Here is a 15,594-nt window from a genome sequence, read left to right as displayed (position 1 = left end):
AAAGGCGAACGGATGTGTAGCCGCCAGCAGAGGTCCCTGTATTCCGTCTTTGCTCGAAATTGGTGCAACAAGGAGCGGCCGTGTTTTTGCATGTTGCCTTGCTAAAATTCACTTCAACCTATATTAGAAGACAGAGATTAGTTTGTCTGAAGGACGAGGAAAACGCCTAATCGTACGCACGACATCCCGAAAGACCTTCCCATCCTGGTTCGCACCTCTCTATCTGAATCACCGTTTAGTCGATGAAATCTTGGAGTAAGCCATCTTCAAATGAACACGCAGGAGAAGACGTCTAATCTTGACTACACTAGCTGTGGAACTATTGACCAACAGGCGTCTGTTTCCACCTTAGGGGTGCCACAGGACTAGGCAGAACAGTTCCATCTACAGCAGGCTCAGGCCCTCAGTTCCAACAAATTTCTGCCGTACTATGCCAATAGGACGAGCTAAGGAGTAAAAAGACGGCGTCGCATGACAGGCCCTGCCCCTGGGAGAGGGGGATACAGTCTTCCGACAAAAAAATGTATTGGTGGTTCTAGTTTTCTGCCCTTGTGTGCAGAGTCAGCCTGACATACGGAAGAACAAACTTCGCCATCACGAAATTCAGAAGAAGAGGGGCACGGGGCAGTAGCCAATACCAGCCGCCGTTGGGTTAGCTATAGTATATTCTCCTTTGAGACGCTCTTCCTTGACACCGTATGGCCAAGCTCGGCTTATCCGAGGTTTTGTTTCGTGCGGCACTGCAGCCAGTCACCCACCCATAACCAAAATCCCACACTCTCAGCCTACGCTATGTCCGCTATGTTTCACGTTAACCAAAGTTGCGCGGTTGGCATTCCGTTCAGATAGAATCCGTATATCCTGCCTGCCCGCTCTAGCATTTAGTAGCTCTCGGTTATGAGCTATAATCCCTCACTGTTCCATCCCGGAGGCGGCTGCTCCATAACATGCCTCGTGTAGCGCACAGTCTTCCCTTCTGCCAGCTTAATCGGCCGCGGCCTATAACGACCTGAGAGCAATACAGTCCTTCAAGCACCAGGAAAGGCATCCTCTCAAACCTTGTTTTCCCTCCCTCTAATACCTCTTAGCAAGTTATGTTAGTTCCAAGGACTCCCCATCATGAGTAGACAAGTGAACGCTTGTGGCACTCACAGCAGCCAATGCTTTACGACTTAGTGCGCCTATGCACGCTGTTGAGTTGACAGCCAAAGCTACGTCAGTGCAGACCAACCAGCTCTTAAAAGCTAGAAAAGCTAGGTACTTCCACACTTCTTCAAGCGTCAAAAAGCTTAATATTTACACAGAAGTAGAACCCACCCTTCCACAAACGCTGTCTGATCAGAAATTTGCAGCGGTCCCCGTCAACGGCAACTGGGCTAATGGCCTGTAAACAACGCTTGGCAGCACGAGCAAACAAGAAGTTGGCTATTTGTTCTGTGAGGCTCTTGGCCCTCCTAGGAAAGAGAACTCAAGGAGTAAATAAGAATCACTATAAAACACGGCATGGCTTTAGAAGAGGGGCAAGAGGAAGTTGAGGTGATGGGGCTGGCAGTGTCGCACCCGTTTTCTGTCCCTGGAGTCCGGGATGGCGAAATGGACGCACTTAATGCCTGGGGAGTCGCCAAGTACACAAATACAGACACAAATATGCAGCATCGCGAGGCATCCGAAGTTCTTCAGTAGCCTTTGGGGGGAAAGAACAGAGCATTAGCAGCGCTCAAAACTTATACGTGCCAAGGACAGCCTCCGTACTCGGCTCAAATCAATGTAAGTGCAAGTAAATGGGCATAGAACAAGGCGGAGAGAGTGGTGAAAGAAAAAGCAGCAAAGGCTCCGTAAAGCCCCTATCAGCTTACGAAGCACGCTGCAGGTTAGTCTGTATAGGTCATAGTCGGTCCTGTAGAGGTACTTCATGACCCTCTGTCTTCGTGCTAGCCAGATAGAAAGAATCCTCTTCTTAGAGTGATCCCGGCGATGCTTTAGGAGGTGCTGCCGGGCGTTCAGGATTTTCTCCGTAAGACAGGCAACTGCAGCCAAAACCAGCACTCAACCAGTCAGTTTACCTGCCAGTTTCCCATGCTGAACATGTGGGCTGCAGGAGTCACAAACTCTAGAAACGCTTGGCACCTTAAAAGTTGGGGCATTACTAAATGCAATCCGGCAGCTAGGGATAAGTGGAAGTACACTAAAACGCACTCTGAACAGCGCTGCTGCCAGTGTCGAACGGGCGGCGCTGCAGCTGTCTGCAAAGTTGCAGCTTTCTCCACTGATGTATTTGCTTGTTGGAGGCACAGCGAAGGGAAAGGCAGTATCGGACGGCAGGGTTTAGTTTCTCTAGGTCTTTCTCTCTCCACCGTTCAATGTATCCTTCCGGAATCTAAAGGGACAAAGCGTGAGAACATGAAGCCCTCGAAATCCACAAAGCTCCAGTCTTAGACTACCAAAACGGCGTGATCAAGCGCCACGTAAGCCAGCTAAAGGGGTGTCGGCGAAAGGAAGAAAAATGTGTGTGCAGGTGAGACAACACGTGATTGGGCCAGCTGACACGATGGAGAGAAAATGACACTGTGTTAGGTCACGAGCTTGCCTCTTCTCTTTCGCTCAGAAACTCCTTTTCTGCCTGAATGTACCACTCGGATTTGGGTGAGCGGATCTTCAGGGGAACGACTCCCGCAAAACGGTGCACCTTTACACGCGCGACAAATCGACATTGTACTATACTATGCCCCCCACACAGCAACTGCGGCAAAGGCATCCCACTATTATCTTTGACAGAAGACGCGGGTTCTTTAGGTGCGATGCATAATCCACCAAACGGTACAGGGACCCTTCTAAAAAGGGCGGGGGGCCCCAAAACAGTTGCAGCTGATCCTTTACGGAGGGGAAGAACTCCTTCAACGGAGACAGGGGCCTTGTAAAAAATCAAATTTGTCGAAATCCAGGCTCTTGCCACATCTTTTGCATTTGCGGAGTGGGGGATCGCCCCTCTGGTGTGAAAATTCCTTTGTCCGTTTTGCCCGGGGTGGTTGTACGAGGACAGCTGCTGAGCTACGGAAAGAGTATATGTTTCGCTTGAACGAACGAGATGAGCAAGAGTGGAGTACCGAGAGGTGCCCAGCTTCAATGCCACCCCTCCCACGACATGGAAAGTCATGATTGTGCTAGCCAGTTGCTGCCTCGTAAGACTCAGTCTTGTAGGCCTTCCACAAGCCCTCAAGCACCAGTATACTTAAAAATTGTAAGTTCCACCGGATGAAGACTATTCAGTTCCTGGTTTGCAGAAATGGTAAGGGTTAAAGCCCAGCCTATGCCTCCAACAAAACGGGACAAAGGAGACTGCAACGGGATCGCAAGCCCCCGAGCCAGTGGCAGCTTATCATCATATCAGTGCATTCACCTACCACTGTGGGCTGCAGTACGCAAACACTCGCTAAAACTTTCAGACATTTTTCAATGCCCATAAAACCAGGAGGATCACGCAGACTCTCCACACGGGTGCTCTGCCCCTTGGCTAAGTTCTAAAGCCCACTCTTCATACAAAACTATAGAGTAAAAGGAATTGCATGGAGTAGAAAGAACACATGAAGGCAAGCGTCTGGACGTTGACACAGGGACCCGAAGAGCCCCAAGTCCCTTTTAGGGGCCCTCTCTCGGGCCCGCAGCCCCGCAAGAGAAGGAGAAGGACAGGGAAATACCTAAATGTGGCGTACAATCGTATTGCATATGTTAGTTCAATATGCATTTGACATTAATTCTTCATTTATAGCTAGAACGCCAGATCTTGTGCGGCGAAACACAGATCAGTGACCCTCAAGATACTTGTGTGCAAACACGGCCTGCTTTCGGTTCTTCTGAAGTCGTCCTCGGAACTTGATAGTCTATTCTCATTGTGCAAAATCAAGAGGTTATCGCACTCTGATCTACTTCTCTATTGCTGGGGCTTCAGCGGCAGGGAATCACACCGGCCTGCCGTTTCTCTGCCTTGGCTACGTCGACCTCTCGCTGTGGTCCATTATAAAATGGCGGAATCTCTGGTATCTTCAGAGGACAAATATGGCTCTCTCATGGTCGACCGGGCACTGCTGACTTCCTTGATGGAGGCGGCAGCTTGTGGCAACAAGGACTCCCTACTATCGGTCGTGCGCAAAGTAGAAGAGCGATATGGAGCCCAGGCCTCTTCAGATTCTGAAGGCGGAGCTGCTGCAGTAGGGGACAGTCTGTCTCCCGGCGCCTTGTTGGGCTTTAGAGATGCTCATGGCCGCACAGTTGCGCACTTTGCTGCGCTTGGTGGGGCCCCCGATGTTTTGGAACTGGTGATTAAACTCTGCCCCTCAGCAGTTAATGTCAAAGATAACAGCGGGAAGACTCCTCTTTTTACTGCTGCGTCTTTGGGACACATAAATTCCTTGGAACTGCTCCTAAATAAAGGCGCTAACATAGGCGCAAGTAGCGAGGGCGGTAGCACTGCCCTCCATGAGGCCGTCTACGCTGAAAAGGCTGCTGCGGTAAAGCTCCTGCTTGAACGCGGTTCCAACGTAAGCTACCTGTGCCTTTGAGTTTTTGCACTTCTATTTGCTCCAAGTTTCCTCCACCTGTCAGTCTCTGTGATGTGCATTCGTTGTCGCATTTTGTAATCCTGTGCGGGGCATGGTCTTTTCGGTGCTGCTTCAGCGTAAGGTAGACTCTCCTGTGTGTGTACGGCATGTGAGGAACTCTCGTCTTTGTGTGTCTTATTGCTTTTATCCCTGTCCTTGAGTGTGTCTGTGCGCTACCGCACTTCTGCTGGCGTCAGTATTAGTATGCATGAACCAGAACATGCGTACTTTGTGATCTTTGCTTCACTTTTGCGAGTCTGTCTGCGATGACGTGTCTTGTCTTTCTGGCATCTGATGTTCCCATGGGTTGTCGTTCATCTCTACACGCACAGGCAACTGCCAGTCACGTGCTGCTTGTCACGTGCTGCTTGTCACATGTGGGTGGCTCGTTATGCTTCTCAGCCGAATACGGCCTCTGATATGGGTACCCCGATCCAGATTGCGGCGGTGACACAGCAAAAGGAGATATTGGAACTGTTATTGTCGCACGGAGCGGACCCCAACGGCGTCCCCAGTGCTGATGCCTCTTCTGCCCCTTCCAGCCCTTTTCCGCCGGCATTGATCCTGGCTGCATCCAAAAACGAGTGCGCCATCTTAAAGCTGCTGCTGGAGAAAGGCGCAGACCCGAATGCTGCGGATGCTGAGGGCTTTACGGCTCTCCACTGCACGGCCGAGTCAAACTGTGCATCGTGCACGCAGTGTCTTCTGAGCTCAGGAGCAAACTGGGGGATGCTTGCGAATGTACGTGAAGGTGACTGCAAAGCGAATTGTGAACCAGCATGGGCACACGACACGTCACACTTGAAGTTTAACTATCGCAGAAAGGAGAGAATGGAGTGTTTGCAGGGACGGGTTGCATGCACACGCAGCTCTGGGAAGGCACACTCAGCTCTGAAGAAGTGAAAGCGCATCACTGCTCCATCTGCAACATACCTCTTAATTTGTGTTGTCTCGAAGAGGGCCTGCCCCTTGTTTGTCATGTGCTTTGTTGGAATTGATAGGACGGTTCAGCACCTCTCGATCTGGCACGCCAACACAAATCTGAGGCGGTATTGAGACTTCTGGAGCCACTCGGCGAAAGTCTCCGCAAGCAGCGACCAACTCCTTCACCATCCCCAAAGGTAAGAACGTGCATTCATCGCAAACGTTTTTACTCTCCGTAATTTACCTTCCTTTTCAGGAATCATTGACACAAGTTTCTCTATCGCGTAGTGCATGCACGTGTCTTCTCGTAGCCCCTGGCGCGATGCTGGCCGCCAAATGTGCCCTGTGAGCCCAAGGCTACGGGTTTGCTCTTGAAAGACTGCAGATCAGTTTGCTCTGGAAAGACTGCAGATCGTAGACAGAATTTCGCGACGGCAGGAATCACAGATGACTATACGCCGTGTAGCCAACAAAGCATCGCTGGGTGATACGGGAAAAATGAAAGAGAGGGAGAGAGGCACAGCCCATCTAGTCGGGAGGTGGACACAAAATCAGGCGGAGGGCTTTTATTTAACAAATGTTGATTGTTCCTCAGGAAAGTTCAACTGCTGCGGAGACAGGAGGAACCACCACGAGCAATGATCCGGCTGGCAAGGCTTCTTTCGTCCCGATTACCTTGGATCCGGCTGGCCAGGCATTGCCAGAGATGGTATCGAAGGTAGAGAAGTTGAAAGACGAGGGGAACGCGGCTTTTCGAATAAGTGATTTTTTGACGGCGAGGGCGAAGTACACACAGGTGCCTACTGATGTGCTTGTGTCTGTTTCATCGTCTATCTGCTCCTCAGAAGTGATCCAAAAACAATCAGTACCACGGGCTACAGTGTTCGTAGAGGGCTTGGCGTGGGCTATGGTTGGCGAAAAATTGCTGCAGATGGACGCGTGCGCATGTCTCTAGGCAATCGAGGATTGCCCAAAGGTGGAGACCCTGCGGGACCTGCTTGGTATCCTTTATTCTAATCGGAGCTTTACCAACGAGCAACTAGCAGATGCGGAAGCGGCCTTGGCCGATGCGCAGTGGGTAAGACGAAGCATTTTCAACAAGCTCACTGAGGAGAAACTGAGAGCTGGTGGGGACTAGGACCAGCTATATTTAACGACGTCCGTTCTCTGCAGCATTATTCGGCGACTGCCACCAAAAAGCATGCACACCAATATTGGCGCACGGCTCTGTATCTGATGCCTTGTCCGCTGATGCAAGTACAGCACGGTGATCAAAAGATCGCCTGGAGGGTTTATGTGAAGTGCTTGTATCCATCTTCCTGGTTTGGTCATCTGCTTATTGCCTGCAGCTCATGCGAGTCATGCGGGTGCAGGCTACACAGTTGCGCCCCGAATGGAGCAAAGCGCATTATCGGCTAGCGCGTGCCCACCGGCTGTCTGGTGGCACTGAAGATTACATATCTGAGCTTTGGGAGGCTCTTCGTTTAGACCCCACTAGTTTGCAGATACAGTAAGAGCTTTGCGATCCTATTCTTAAGAGAAATGGCAAAATGTCCTGACCAGGAAATTTGGCACATGAAGTGTCGTACCGGCTGTTGGAACCCCATTAGGCGAAGTGCTGTTGCTAGATGAGATGCTGTAGAATACTCCGGGTCTATGACGGCCCATCTGACGCAGAGATGCACAGGGTTGAAGTATTCATTCTTAATTGCAAGGCTTTCAAGAGCTAGATATGCCTATTGTCTGCTTCCATTCCAGGGAGGAGATGAACGCTGCCGTCCAGGCCGCCCGACAGGCCAATGCGAAGGATAAATCCAACGTGTCTGCCTGATTCACCATGCTTCCTTCGGCACCTCACTTAAGGGCTGCGTAAGTTATGTTGACATCGCGCCAGAACCGTGAGAATGGCTGCGACGAACAATCTCAGTGCTACGGAGACTCGAGAAAAGTGTGGTTAGCGTCGAAAAGTATCTTCAGGCAGACGCCATGAGGGTGTACAGTGCACCCTACATAGCCTAGTTCACATTGGTACCGTAGAGTCGAGGGTTCAGCGTTTAAATGGCTCCCTCCACTGCCAACGCGCAGCCAGGCGCCTCGCCAAGTGCTCGTGCGTGGCCATCGTGCAGCCCTCGCCCGGCAGAGGGTTGAAGAACCCCCGAGGCTTAACTCGGGGTGTGAGCACCAGCAAGCAACCAACACCTGGGACAACCTGGACGCGCTCTCGCTATGGCTCATGGGTCAGAGAGCCCCCCGTTCGTGCCCCTCGAACTGCGGGAAGGGCGGTCCCTGGAAATCCCAGCTTGCGCCATTTTTTTCGACCAGCTCGAAAATGAAAATCCTGTCTCGTCTATACGCGAGGGCTGTGGCATCTGCTGCTGCCACAGAACGGCAAGAGGCCGTCTCATCTCACTGCGGGACTGGAGACAGTTTTCTGCCCCTCTCACTCTTGATAGTCTACAAGCTAAGCTATTTCTACCGAAACAGACCCAGCCAACTTCATGCTACATGACGTATGGGTGCCACTGACAAGCATTATCCGGCACTCCCTGTTGTTAAGATGACGCATCACCTCCCCCATCCCCCTGAGTTCTCCGGTGCTCCCCGTTATCAGGCGCTGGCTCCGTTGGGGCTTCGCCCACATGCCTCTCTGGGGAAGCAGACGGTCTAGCTGCGTCCACGGGTTGCTCCGCAGCGGTAGCACTTGTGAGTGCGCGAGAGGCTTCGGACTCAGGTGCTTCGACCGTCTTCCAAGACTCTGTGGCGCATTGCTGAACCCGGCGGTTGTATTCACGCCGATTTTCCGCGTACAAGCGGGCGGCCTCCTGGTTAGCCGGGCTACTAGGGTTCGGGTCGCTTAGTAGCGACTGCATGAGCACAGCACCAAAAACGACTGGGCGAGGTGGCAGAGGATCGAGAGCACCGCCGAAGCTTAAGAACGTAGACTCTTGTGTCAGGCCATGCACAAATCTCCCATAGTTCGCGCAAGCGTGGCAGCTGATTCGCTGCAGTATATGGACTTTGTCGTTCAACGGGCTGCAACTGTTTACATCATACCTGAATCGATGTAAGGATCGCTGATATGTCATATATGGGACTCCACTGCGCCTGCAAAATGTCCAGGCAGATATTTCCGTCAGTGTAGACTGCGCAAAAAACAAGCAAGGGCCGTGTGCTACTGAACCCCGCGGGCACGCCCAAAGTTTTTGGTAAACCAAGTTGGAAGAGTCGTCTAAGTAAACAGCCCGCGCATTTCGTAGCTCGGAAGCACATTTTCTGTGAAGAGCATTCTACAACCCTACAAGCAACAAAGGTACGGGACTCACCGTTGGGGTGAAAGAGCCGAGAGAGGAAGCGGACATGTGGAGGTTTGTTGGGGTATTCATTCGTGAATTTGAGCTCAAGTTGGAACGTTCCTAAAAACGGGAAACGAAACACCTGGTTTCAGGCAAAGTTCTGATGCGGGACGTGATGAGGTATCAGATAATACATGTCATCCAGGAGTCGCGTGTAGGACGAAGCCAGTCCCTGGTGCAAGCCTCACCTCCCTCCCACGGGGTATCCTCTGGGCCAAAGATTACAGCATGCCATCGCATAATGTCATTTTGTACGGGGGCGCCGCTCACACCAAATGGCGGGTCACTCTGTAGTTTGCGAAAGTCACGGATCAGGCGCTTCCTCTGCATTTCATATGCCCACAGCAGCGATTGTATCAGTAATATCACAAAAAACAGAATTACTTAGCTGGTATTCCCTGATTTTCGCCTTTGCTCCGCCTAAGCTCCTAATTCACACAATGCATGTGCCGGTCAACTATGGAATGGTGAGCCTAATTGCCGGCATTTTGCAAAGTGGTGTTACAAAGGTGATGAAGCGGATCAGAATATAGTCGCTGTCTCGGCTATGTCTGTGCCGAGTTCAGCATTTTTAAGCGTGTGCCTTTATGCGGAACTGCCGCGCCAAGGCGAAACATCCCAGCAACAGATACCCAAACCCCTCAGGCGACTCCCCAATACGTGTTTAAGCGTTGTTGAAGAGAGATTTTGTAAAAGGCCAATACAAGACCTACAGCATGGCTCGCCATGGTTCAACAAGACCTGGTTTCAGCTCGACAAGGGAACGGCACTCCGCACCACCTTAAGGGAAAAATCTCGTCAGATCACTATATGATGCAAAAGCCATGAGCGCTCCGTGATGAACACGGAGAATATAATTTGCAGCGAAATCCGTTTTCCGAAGTCCAACTAAAGCCTTGATTCGTTGAGCAGGCGGCTGGCGCACCCCTGTGCGTCCAGCCCGGCTCCACTGTGCATGCGTTCCCTCCAACTTCTTAGTTTATATTGCAGTAATAGGATAAATTTGCAGTAAAATGGATATGAAGTAGAGGGTCATAGGTTCCCGGGCGTCTACATGTAGCTTGGTTTATTCGGGTAATCTGCTTGTAAGAACGTTAGTGGCCGACCCGGTCGAAAGGTTGCTTCATAAGCTACTGTTCCTAAAATAATGCAGTGACGCATTTTACAAAAAATGCGTACTATTTTCTTGTGGTCTTTGGACCGGGAAGCAACTAAAATCTGTGTGTTTCCCTTCCAGCATCACCATCCAGCTCATACGGAACTCTCACACAGCGACCACCACAGTGGTGCATTAACACATTGGAAATCCGCGAATCTCTTCCCGCTTCCATCACTAAAATGAACCGTTATAGGCGTAAAAATATTCCGGAGAGAATTAACAAACTGTGATCGACGGGCTACGGCAGTATCTGAAGCCGCCATTGTGCATATCTGCATCACAACAGACGGCGTTCCTTAGACTCGACCTCGCTCTCAGTTTCTGAGGCTGTCGGAATTGCGGAGGAACTACCAAGGAGTCTCATCGTGGTTCTGCGCCCACAAAATCGCTGTCTCGGCGACCCAGGACCGTTAAATTTTTCGCACATCGAAATACTAGACTTTGCGGATATCGACCTCAGGCGAAACTACTGCGAACATAATGCAAGAAAGTTGCGTCTCTCGCTGTCTTGATCCGTTGGCTGGACGGCCTAACCAACTTATATGTGTTCATTCAACTTAACGTACGTGGCAGACGTCGTTGAGAACGTCTTTAAACAAAAGGGTTCGAATGGACTATAGCATATAAATGCGGCTCTACTGAACAATCGCTCCGCCATCCTCTAGACATAGCATACCAATTCAAACGCGTCGAAACGCACCACCGATGCTGTGTGGGCGGACTCTGTTCTGCAGTTGAGCTTCACAGGCGCTGTAGCAACGAGAGGAATTATTTGGTTCTCCACGAGTTGCAGTCCAATATTGCGCCTTCCTCTCAGGCTTGTACTTGTTGATCTGCCCTGCACTGTAATTCGTCAAGCGCCATCACTGGTTCTACAGCACTTCGAGATGTCCGTTTCAGCAGCCTTGTCACTGTCCCAACCTGGAAAGTTTGGAAGCTATACCGAATACGTTTTCCCCCGAAAAGGGAAGCCACTAAGCAGTGGGATCACTCCTGCATCGATTGGCACAGACTTGAACGACACGTACAGAGCACGCGACTAGAACATCGTTGCAATAAATGACTTGACCATTGCGCTTCTGAGGGAAAACAGGCACAATCTTGTTACGTCAACGTCCTGCGGGTCCAAGGACAAATCTTCGCATTGCTCCGAAACTGCGCAAAAGCATATGAGCGCTGGAAACGCCACTGCACACTACCACTGCATATCAAGCTGTCCCTGCAAAAGCCTACTTCTGACCCCGGAGGTTGATGTAAATACGTGTGCTGTGTCTTTCTGCCTAGCTAGGAAAACAGCAGATTCTGAGCACTTCAACAACTCCACAAGTATCGCTATTCGCGTTCACTGGTACTCGGGAGATCGGGCACTCCAATAATTCCTCAAGTAATGCTGTTCGCGTTCATTGTTACTTGGAAGAGTGCTTGGCCGGCTCTGTAGTAGCCTGTGTGTAGGTTCTCGGCAGTAGGTGTGTTTCTGCAGCCCCTACTTTTTGTACATTGGAATAACGGAGAGGGGCTTTACACCCACTAGAGTCACCAAGCGTTCCGTACACCCTCAAGTTGGCCGGCAAAGAAGCCAGAGTAATACCATGAGTGCAAGAGATCTGCAAGGGCTTCTGCATTTTCCACATCGAGGTTGCCCGTGATATTATCAATCACTTTCTTTAATGCACCTCTCGCGGGGTTTGGCATGGAACGTGTAGCAGCTTCCATAGCATGAGGCTGACACATCAGGCTTTCTGGGGCCACCAGACAGGCTAGCTGTGCTTGCGTATGTCTGTCGGGTCGTTGTGTCCCCAGAGCACGCTGCTCTGGCAGGCCCCCTTCAAGCATCTCGTTAAGTCGCGTTTGCGCAAGCCAAGACACGGCAAGGCGCGGATTGACTCTGCAGAACTCGCGGTCGACAGGAATGGCTGGGGGCAGTAACGACTCCCCCAAGTCTGCCCCCAACTGCGCGATGAACCCATGCTTCTTTGCTGGTTGCCGACAATTAGCAGAAACTGAGGCATGCTGTTTCCTTTCATCACCGCCCTCTGTTGTCCCCTCCGAACTGGAAAAACCAAAAACCTGCGGGTTGTCTAGGATTGCTGACCGTATGCTGCCGAGGATGTGAGGGAAGTTAGCACCTAAACACAAAAGCATATCATCCTGAGGAATAGCCGTGCTAGGGATTCGCCACAGAAGCTGTAGAACAAACAGCTACAGTGATATTTCCTCCTAATTTCTACATCCAAATTCTTCGCCATCGGCGAATGAATAACGTATAGAGCGAGGCACTGATGCTGTGGCAAGAAAGGAACGCCATACAGAAACCAAGGCCCCGTCATTAAGCAGACGGGAGCTAAGAGGAGCGGGACTGTCCGAATTCACGTACGTTTTAGAGAAGCAGCGACGTGTTCCCTTAACTGCGTATCAATGCAGCCGTCAGCCACGCAAGCACTTTCCGCCCTTTTGAACTGGAGTGTGCCGCTGTCCACCGCCAATCCGTTTCCACGGAGCTTCTGCGCCTCTAAAACCCTACCTGAGGATTTCTCATCAGGTGGGCGGCCACATGTAGATGCATCCAGGGAGCTACGCTCCGTGCTGAGCTTTGTCGTGGGACCAACCTTTAGTGTGGACGAGCTGCTTCCCAAAGAAACAGCAGGGGGCTCGGCAACTTCTGCAGTTGTTGCTTTCTCAAGCTGTGAATACCAACGCACCACATGAGGACGCAGATAAATGGAAGACTAGGTGTCGCAGAAACTGAATTGAAAGAATCATGCGCAGATATAAACCCAGCGAGAGCACAGTTCCGTGTACTCATTACGGCCGCTTAAACAACCAACGCACCACATGAGGAGGCAGACAAATGGAAGACTACGTGTCGCAGAAACTGAATTAAAAGAATCATGCGCAGACACAAACCCAGCGAGAGCACAGTTCCGTGTATTCATTACGGCCGCTTAAACACCCTCGTGAAAATACTCAGTGAACGCTGGCACAACAGCCACCCCATATTCCGTTTTAAGTCACAATAAACCCTTTAATGTGGGGCCTACAGAATGCGAGCTGATGAGTTGGGCGAAGAAGGAAACCACTGGGTCAGCGTCCGCCTTGCTGGCTTCCTGGTGAACGCACCAAGTGGTCTCTGCTGACGTGATCACGTTAGATATGTGTGACGCGTCTCCTGTTGTGGTTTCGCTGGAATCACTATTCGTATCCTCATCGTCCTCCGATGTAACTGAGCTCTCCACTTCCACAGAATCCAGCACGGGTTCGCTGCCCCCTAGGTTAGCTACGTCACCATGGAGATCCGCAAAGTCACTAGCAGCACCTTGAGATTCTGTAAGTAGGCAATTGGACTGTTGTTCCTCTGGTTGGGAGCCGCTGGCATCAGTAGCCTGTTCGCCGGTTGTGCCGCCCATGGGTACAACTGGTAGAAGGCTCCCAGCCAACGAACACACGTCCTTTCTCTGCGGCAGGTGGCCGCTTTCCCGTCCCGCTATTCACTATACAGAAGTCCAGACCGTGCCAAGATATTGTGACAAGTGAGATCTCCTTACGGTCATGTGCAATCGGTCTACGGATCAAGGACTACCTGGTTCAAGTTCTTCTCGCATGGGTGCTTGGGGGGAAAGGCTCAAGCTCCCCAGGAAAGATGAGCAACGTGTAGCCACTTCATGCGCCGACTTTTCTTTAAAAACTTCCGAGAAAACTTGCTATACTCATTGCGCTGGCCAATGGCGCTGTCCTCCTTGTGGGGCTGATAAGACCCCGGTGGACCACCAGTGCTGCACGAAGCCTGCCCTTTCGAATTCTTCGCTGAATCTCTATATGAGTACAGCATCAAATGCGAATACGTTATTGAGGAGAAGATCCACGCGCGAAGACCCCATTTAGGGGCTTCGATTCCTTTTACAGTCCGAGGATAAACTGCAGATTTACGGCAGTGTTCGCTTAGGACTGCCTCTTCAATAGGCGCCCAGGGTTTTTAAATTACAACTTATTCAAATGAGGCTGCAGTTTCCTCTACAGTTTTTGCACAATGTAGTGTCATGACTCAGCGTGTTGCTGGTGCGGGTCTGCGACCTGTCCGCCAAGCTGCGTGTGGCATGCGCGTTCAGAGCACTCGTTTCTTTCTATATTAAACTCTCCGTCATTTGAGATCGTTTCAGCAAAATCATTCGCTGTATCTAGTCAACAATGCCTATTACGTGCTCTTCAGGCTATTAAACTGTATAGGCAGCCCAGTCGGCCGTGTCAGCTTGCTCTTTGCGCAGGGAACATTCATGTCTGTGACTGTATTCAGGCATGCATTTGTTCTCTGCACTTCTGAGCGTTGCTAGTATCTCAAGTTAAGCTACGTGGTGCCTACCTAATTTCGTTATCGCCCTAACGACGAAGAACCTATCACATTGTGACCATCTAGATTCAGGCTAGTCGCATCGGGAGTGCTGGCCTGCATTTCAACGCTTCAAAGGCCATCCAAATTTTACGTCTTTCCAGACTGATATGACTATCTGCTACTGGTTGTAGAGTTCTACGCCCTTGTGTGCTCACCCCCGTCTAGTACTTGTCGGAGGGAAACATGAATGCTGATCTTTCAAAGGCCCCCTAGCGACTGCTGAATAAATCTAAGTTTCTTCGAAGCCGAAGGAAACCCTCAGTTTGAACAGCAGCGAAGATGGAGATGCAGATGACCTTTTATTGGGGCTACGACGCCACCATCCTCTTTCCGTAAGGAAATTGCCAGCTGTATAACCAAACCACAACGCTTTTAGCACACCGACTGTGAATGGAAACCCAGGCAGAAGGAACATAAAAATGCCTTTAAAAGGTTGATTTGTTTTTTCGTGCGTCTATCGGATTGTTTTCTTCAGGTGGTGGGAGTGCTCTACAGCAACAGAGTTCTACCTTTCCTGCCTTTGCATTTTTATATTGTGCCTTGGCAGGTTAGTAATTGCCTTCTTTTCGTCAGAAAACTGCAGCCATAGAATCTTTCGTTTGCCTTCGTGGTTTTTAAGGAGTATTGAAGGATCCTGCCACCTCACACGTCCACTGCAATCTACGAGAATTCGCAGGGAGAGGAGCCCAGCCTGGCTCCATTTGAAAACACTTTAGAATGTGTGCGTTGCGATCTGAAGCTCGAAGTTGAAATCAATATGCCACGATATCCAACAAGGGCAGCCACAGGCCGCGGCACCTGTTATAGGTACTGGGTGCTCCGGCACTTCTGTGCCTACAGCGACAGGGGGATCCAATGAAATTAACAGCTCGCAAAGCCCTATGACAACTGAAAATGATAGATGGACTGGAGCTCCTCCCTTGCTTCAAGCTGGCGGTCTGCAGTCGCCGTACAACTTGCAGTCAGGGTCGTGGACTGAGGTGTCCATCAACAGTCAACAAAGTAAGCGGCCACCGCTTCCTAACAATAGTGGTAAAAGGTAAAAATGGCGAGAACGCCTCCTCCTGTGTCTCCGTTTTGCCTGCCAGGCCAGACCGACAGAAGCCAGCGTTGGTTGAGGGCCAAGCCTTTCATTCGGTGGTAATGTTGCACCCACCTTCGTATTGATTTTTAATTTTT

At 50.8% G+C, this 15,594-nt stretch overlaps 4 protein-coding genes across 4 annotated transcripts; 1 reads left to right on the top strand and 3 right to left on the bottom strand.

Moving 5' to 3' along the window:
- Nucleotides 1-603: 603 nt before the first annotated feature.
- On the bottom strand, nucleotides 604-3,154 carry ETH_00026900 (ribosomal protein S15, putative; the record flags this gene model as incomplete). The annotated part of the gene is made up of 7 exons (XM_013373082.1): nucleotides 604-740; nucleotides 917-1,009; nucleotides 1,318-1,384; nucleotides 1,561-1,610; nucleotides 1,857-2,027; nucleotides 2,197-2,377; nucleotides 2,588-3,154. The coding sequence occupies 7 exons, from the start codon at nucleotides 3,152-3,154 to the stop codon at nucleotides 604-606; spliced, it is 1,266 nt and encodes a 421-aa protein (XP_013228536.1).
- Nucleotides 3,155-4,019: 865 nt separating this feature from the next.
- Nucleotides 4,020-7,350, top strand: ETH_00026895 (ankyrin repeat containing protein / TPR domain-containing protein, putative; the record flags this gene model as incomplete). Its single annotated transcript, XM_013373081.1, has 7 exons — nucleotides 4,020-4,535; nucleotides 4,998-5,336; nucleotides 5,597-5,716; nucleotides 6,115-6,315; nucleotides 6,475-6,597; nucleotides 6,869-7,029; nucleotides 7,278-7,350. The coding sequence occupies 7 exons, from the start codon at nucleotides 4,020-4,022 to the stop codon at nucleotides 7,348-7,350; spliced, it is 1,533 nt and encodes a 510-aa protein (XP_013228535.1).
- Nucleotides 7,351-8,071: 721 nt separating this feature from the next.
- Nucleotides 8,072-9,202, bottom strand: ETH_00026890 (ubiquitin-conjugating enzyme e2, putative; the record flags this gene model as incomplete). The annotated part of the gene is made up of 4 exons (XM_013373080.1): nucleotides 8,072-8,383; nucleotides 8,574-8,662; nucleotides 8,843-8,932; nucleotides 9,061-9,202. The coding sequence occupies 4 exons, from the start codon at nucleotides 9,200-9,202 to the stop codon at nucleotides 8,072-8,074; spliced, it is 633 nt and encodes a 210-aa protein (XP_013228534.1).
- Nucleotides 9,203-11,564: 2,362 nt separating this feature from the next.
- ETH_00026885 (uncharacterized protein) lies at nucleotides 11,565-13,435 on the bottom strand (the record flags this gene model as incomplete). Its single annotated transcript, XM_013373079.1, has 3 exons — nucleotides 11,565-12,157; nucleotides 12,406-12,712; nucleotides 13,070-13,435. The coding sequence occupies 3 exons, from the start codon at nucleotides 13,433-13,435 to the stop codon at nucleotides 11,565-11,567; spliced, it is 1,266 nt and encodes a 421-aa protein (XP_013228533.1).
- Nucleotides 13,436-15,594: the final 2,159 nt, after the last annotated feature.

The sequence above is a fragment of the Eimeria tenella genome, genomic scaffold (assembly GCF_000499545.2).
Source record: "Eimeria tenella Houghton genomic scaffold, Eth_scaff12, whole genome shotgun sequence".
Classification (NCBI taxonomy): Eukaryota; Apicomplexa; class Conoidasida; order Eucoccidiorida; family Eimeriidae; genus Eimeria; species Eimeria tenella.
Note: the sequence above shows the minus strand (reverse complement) of the source record. Positions and strands in the feature narration are given on the sequence as shown.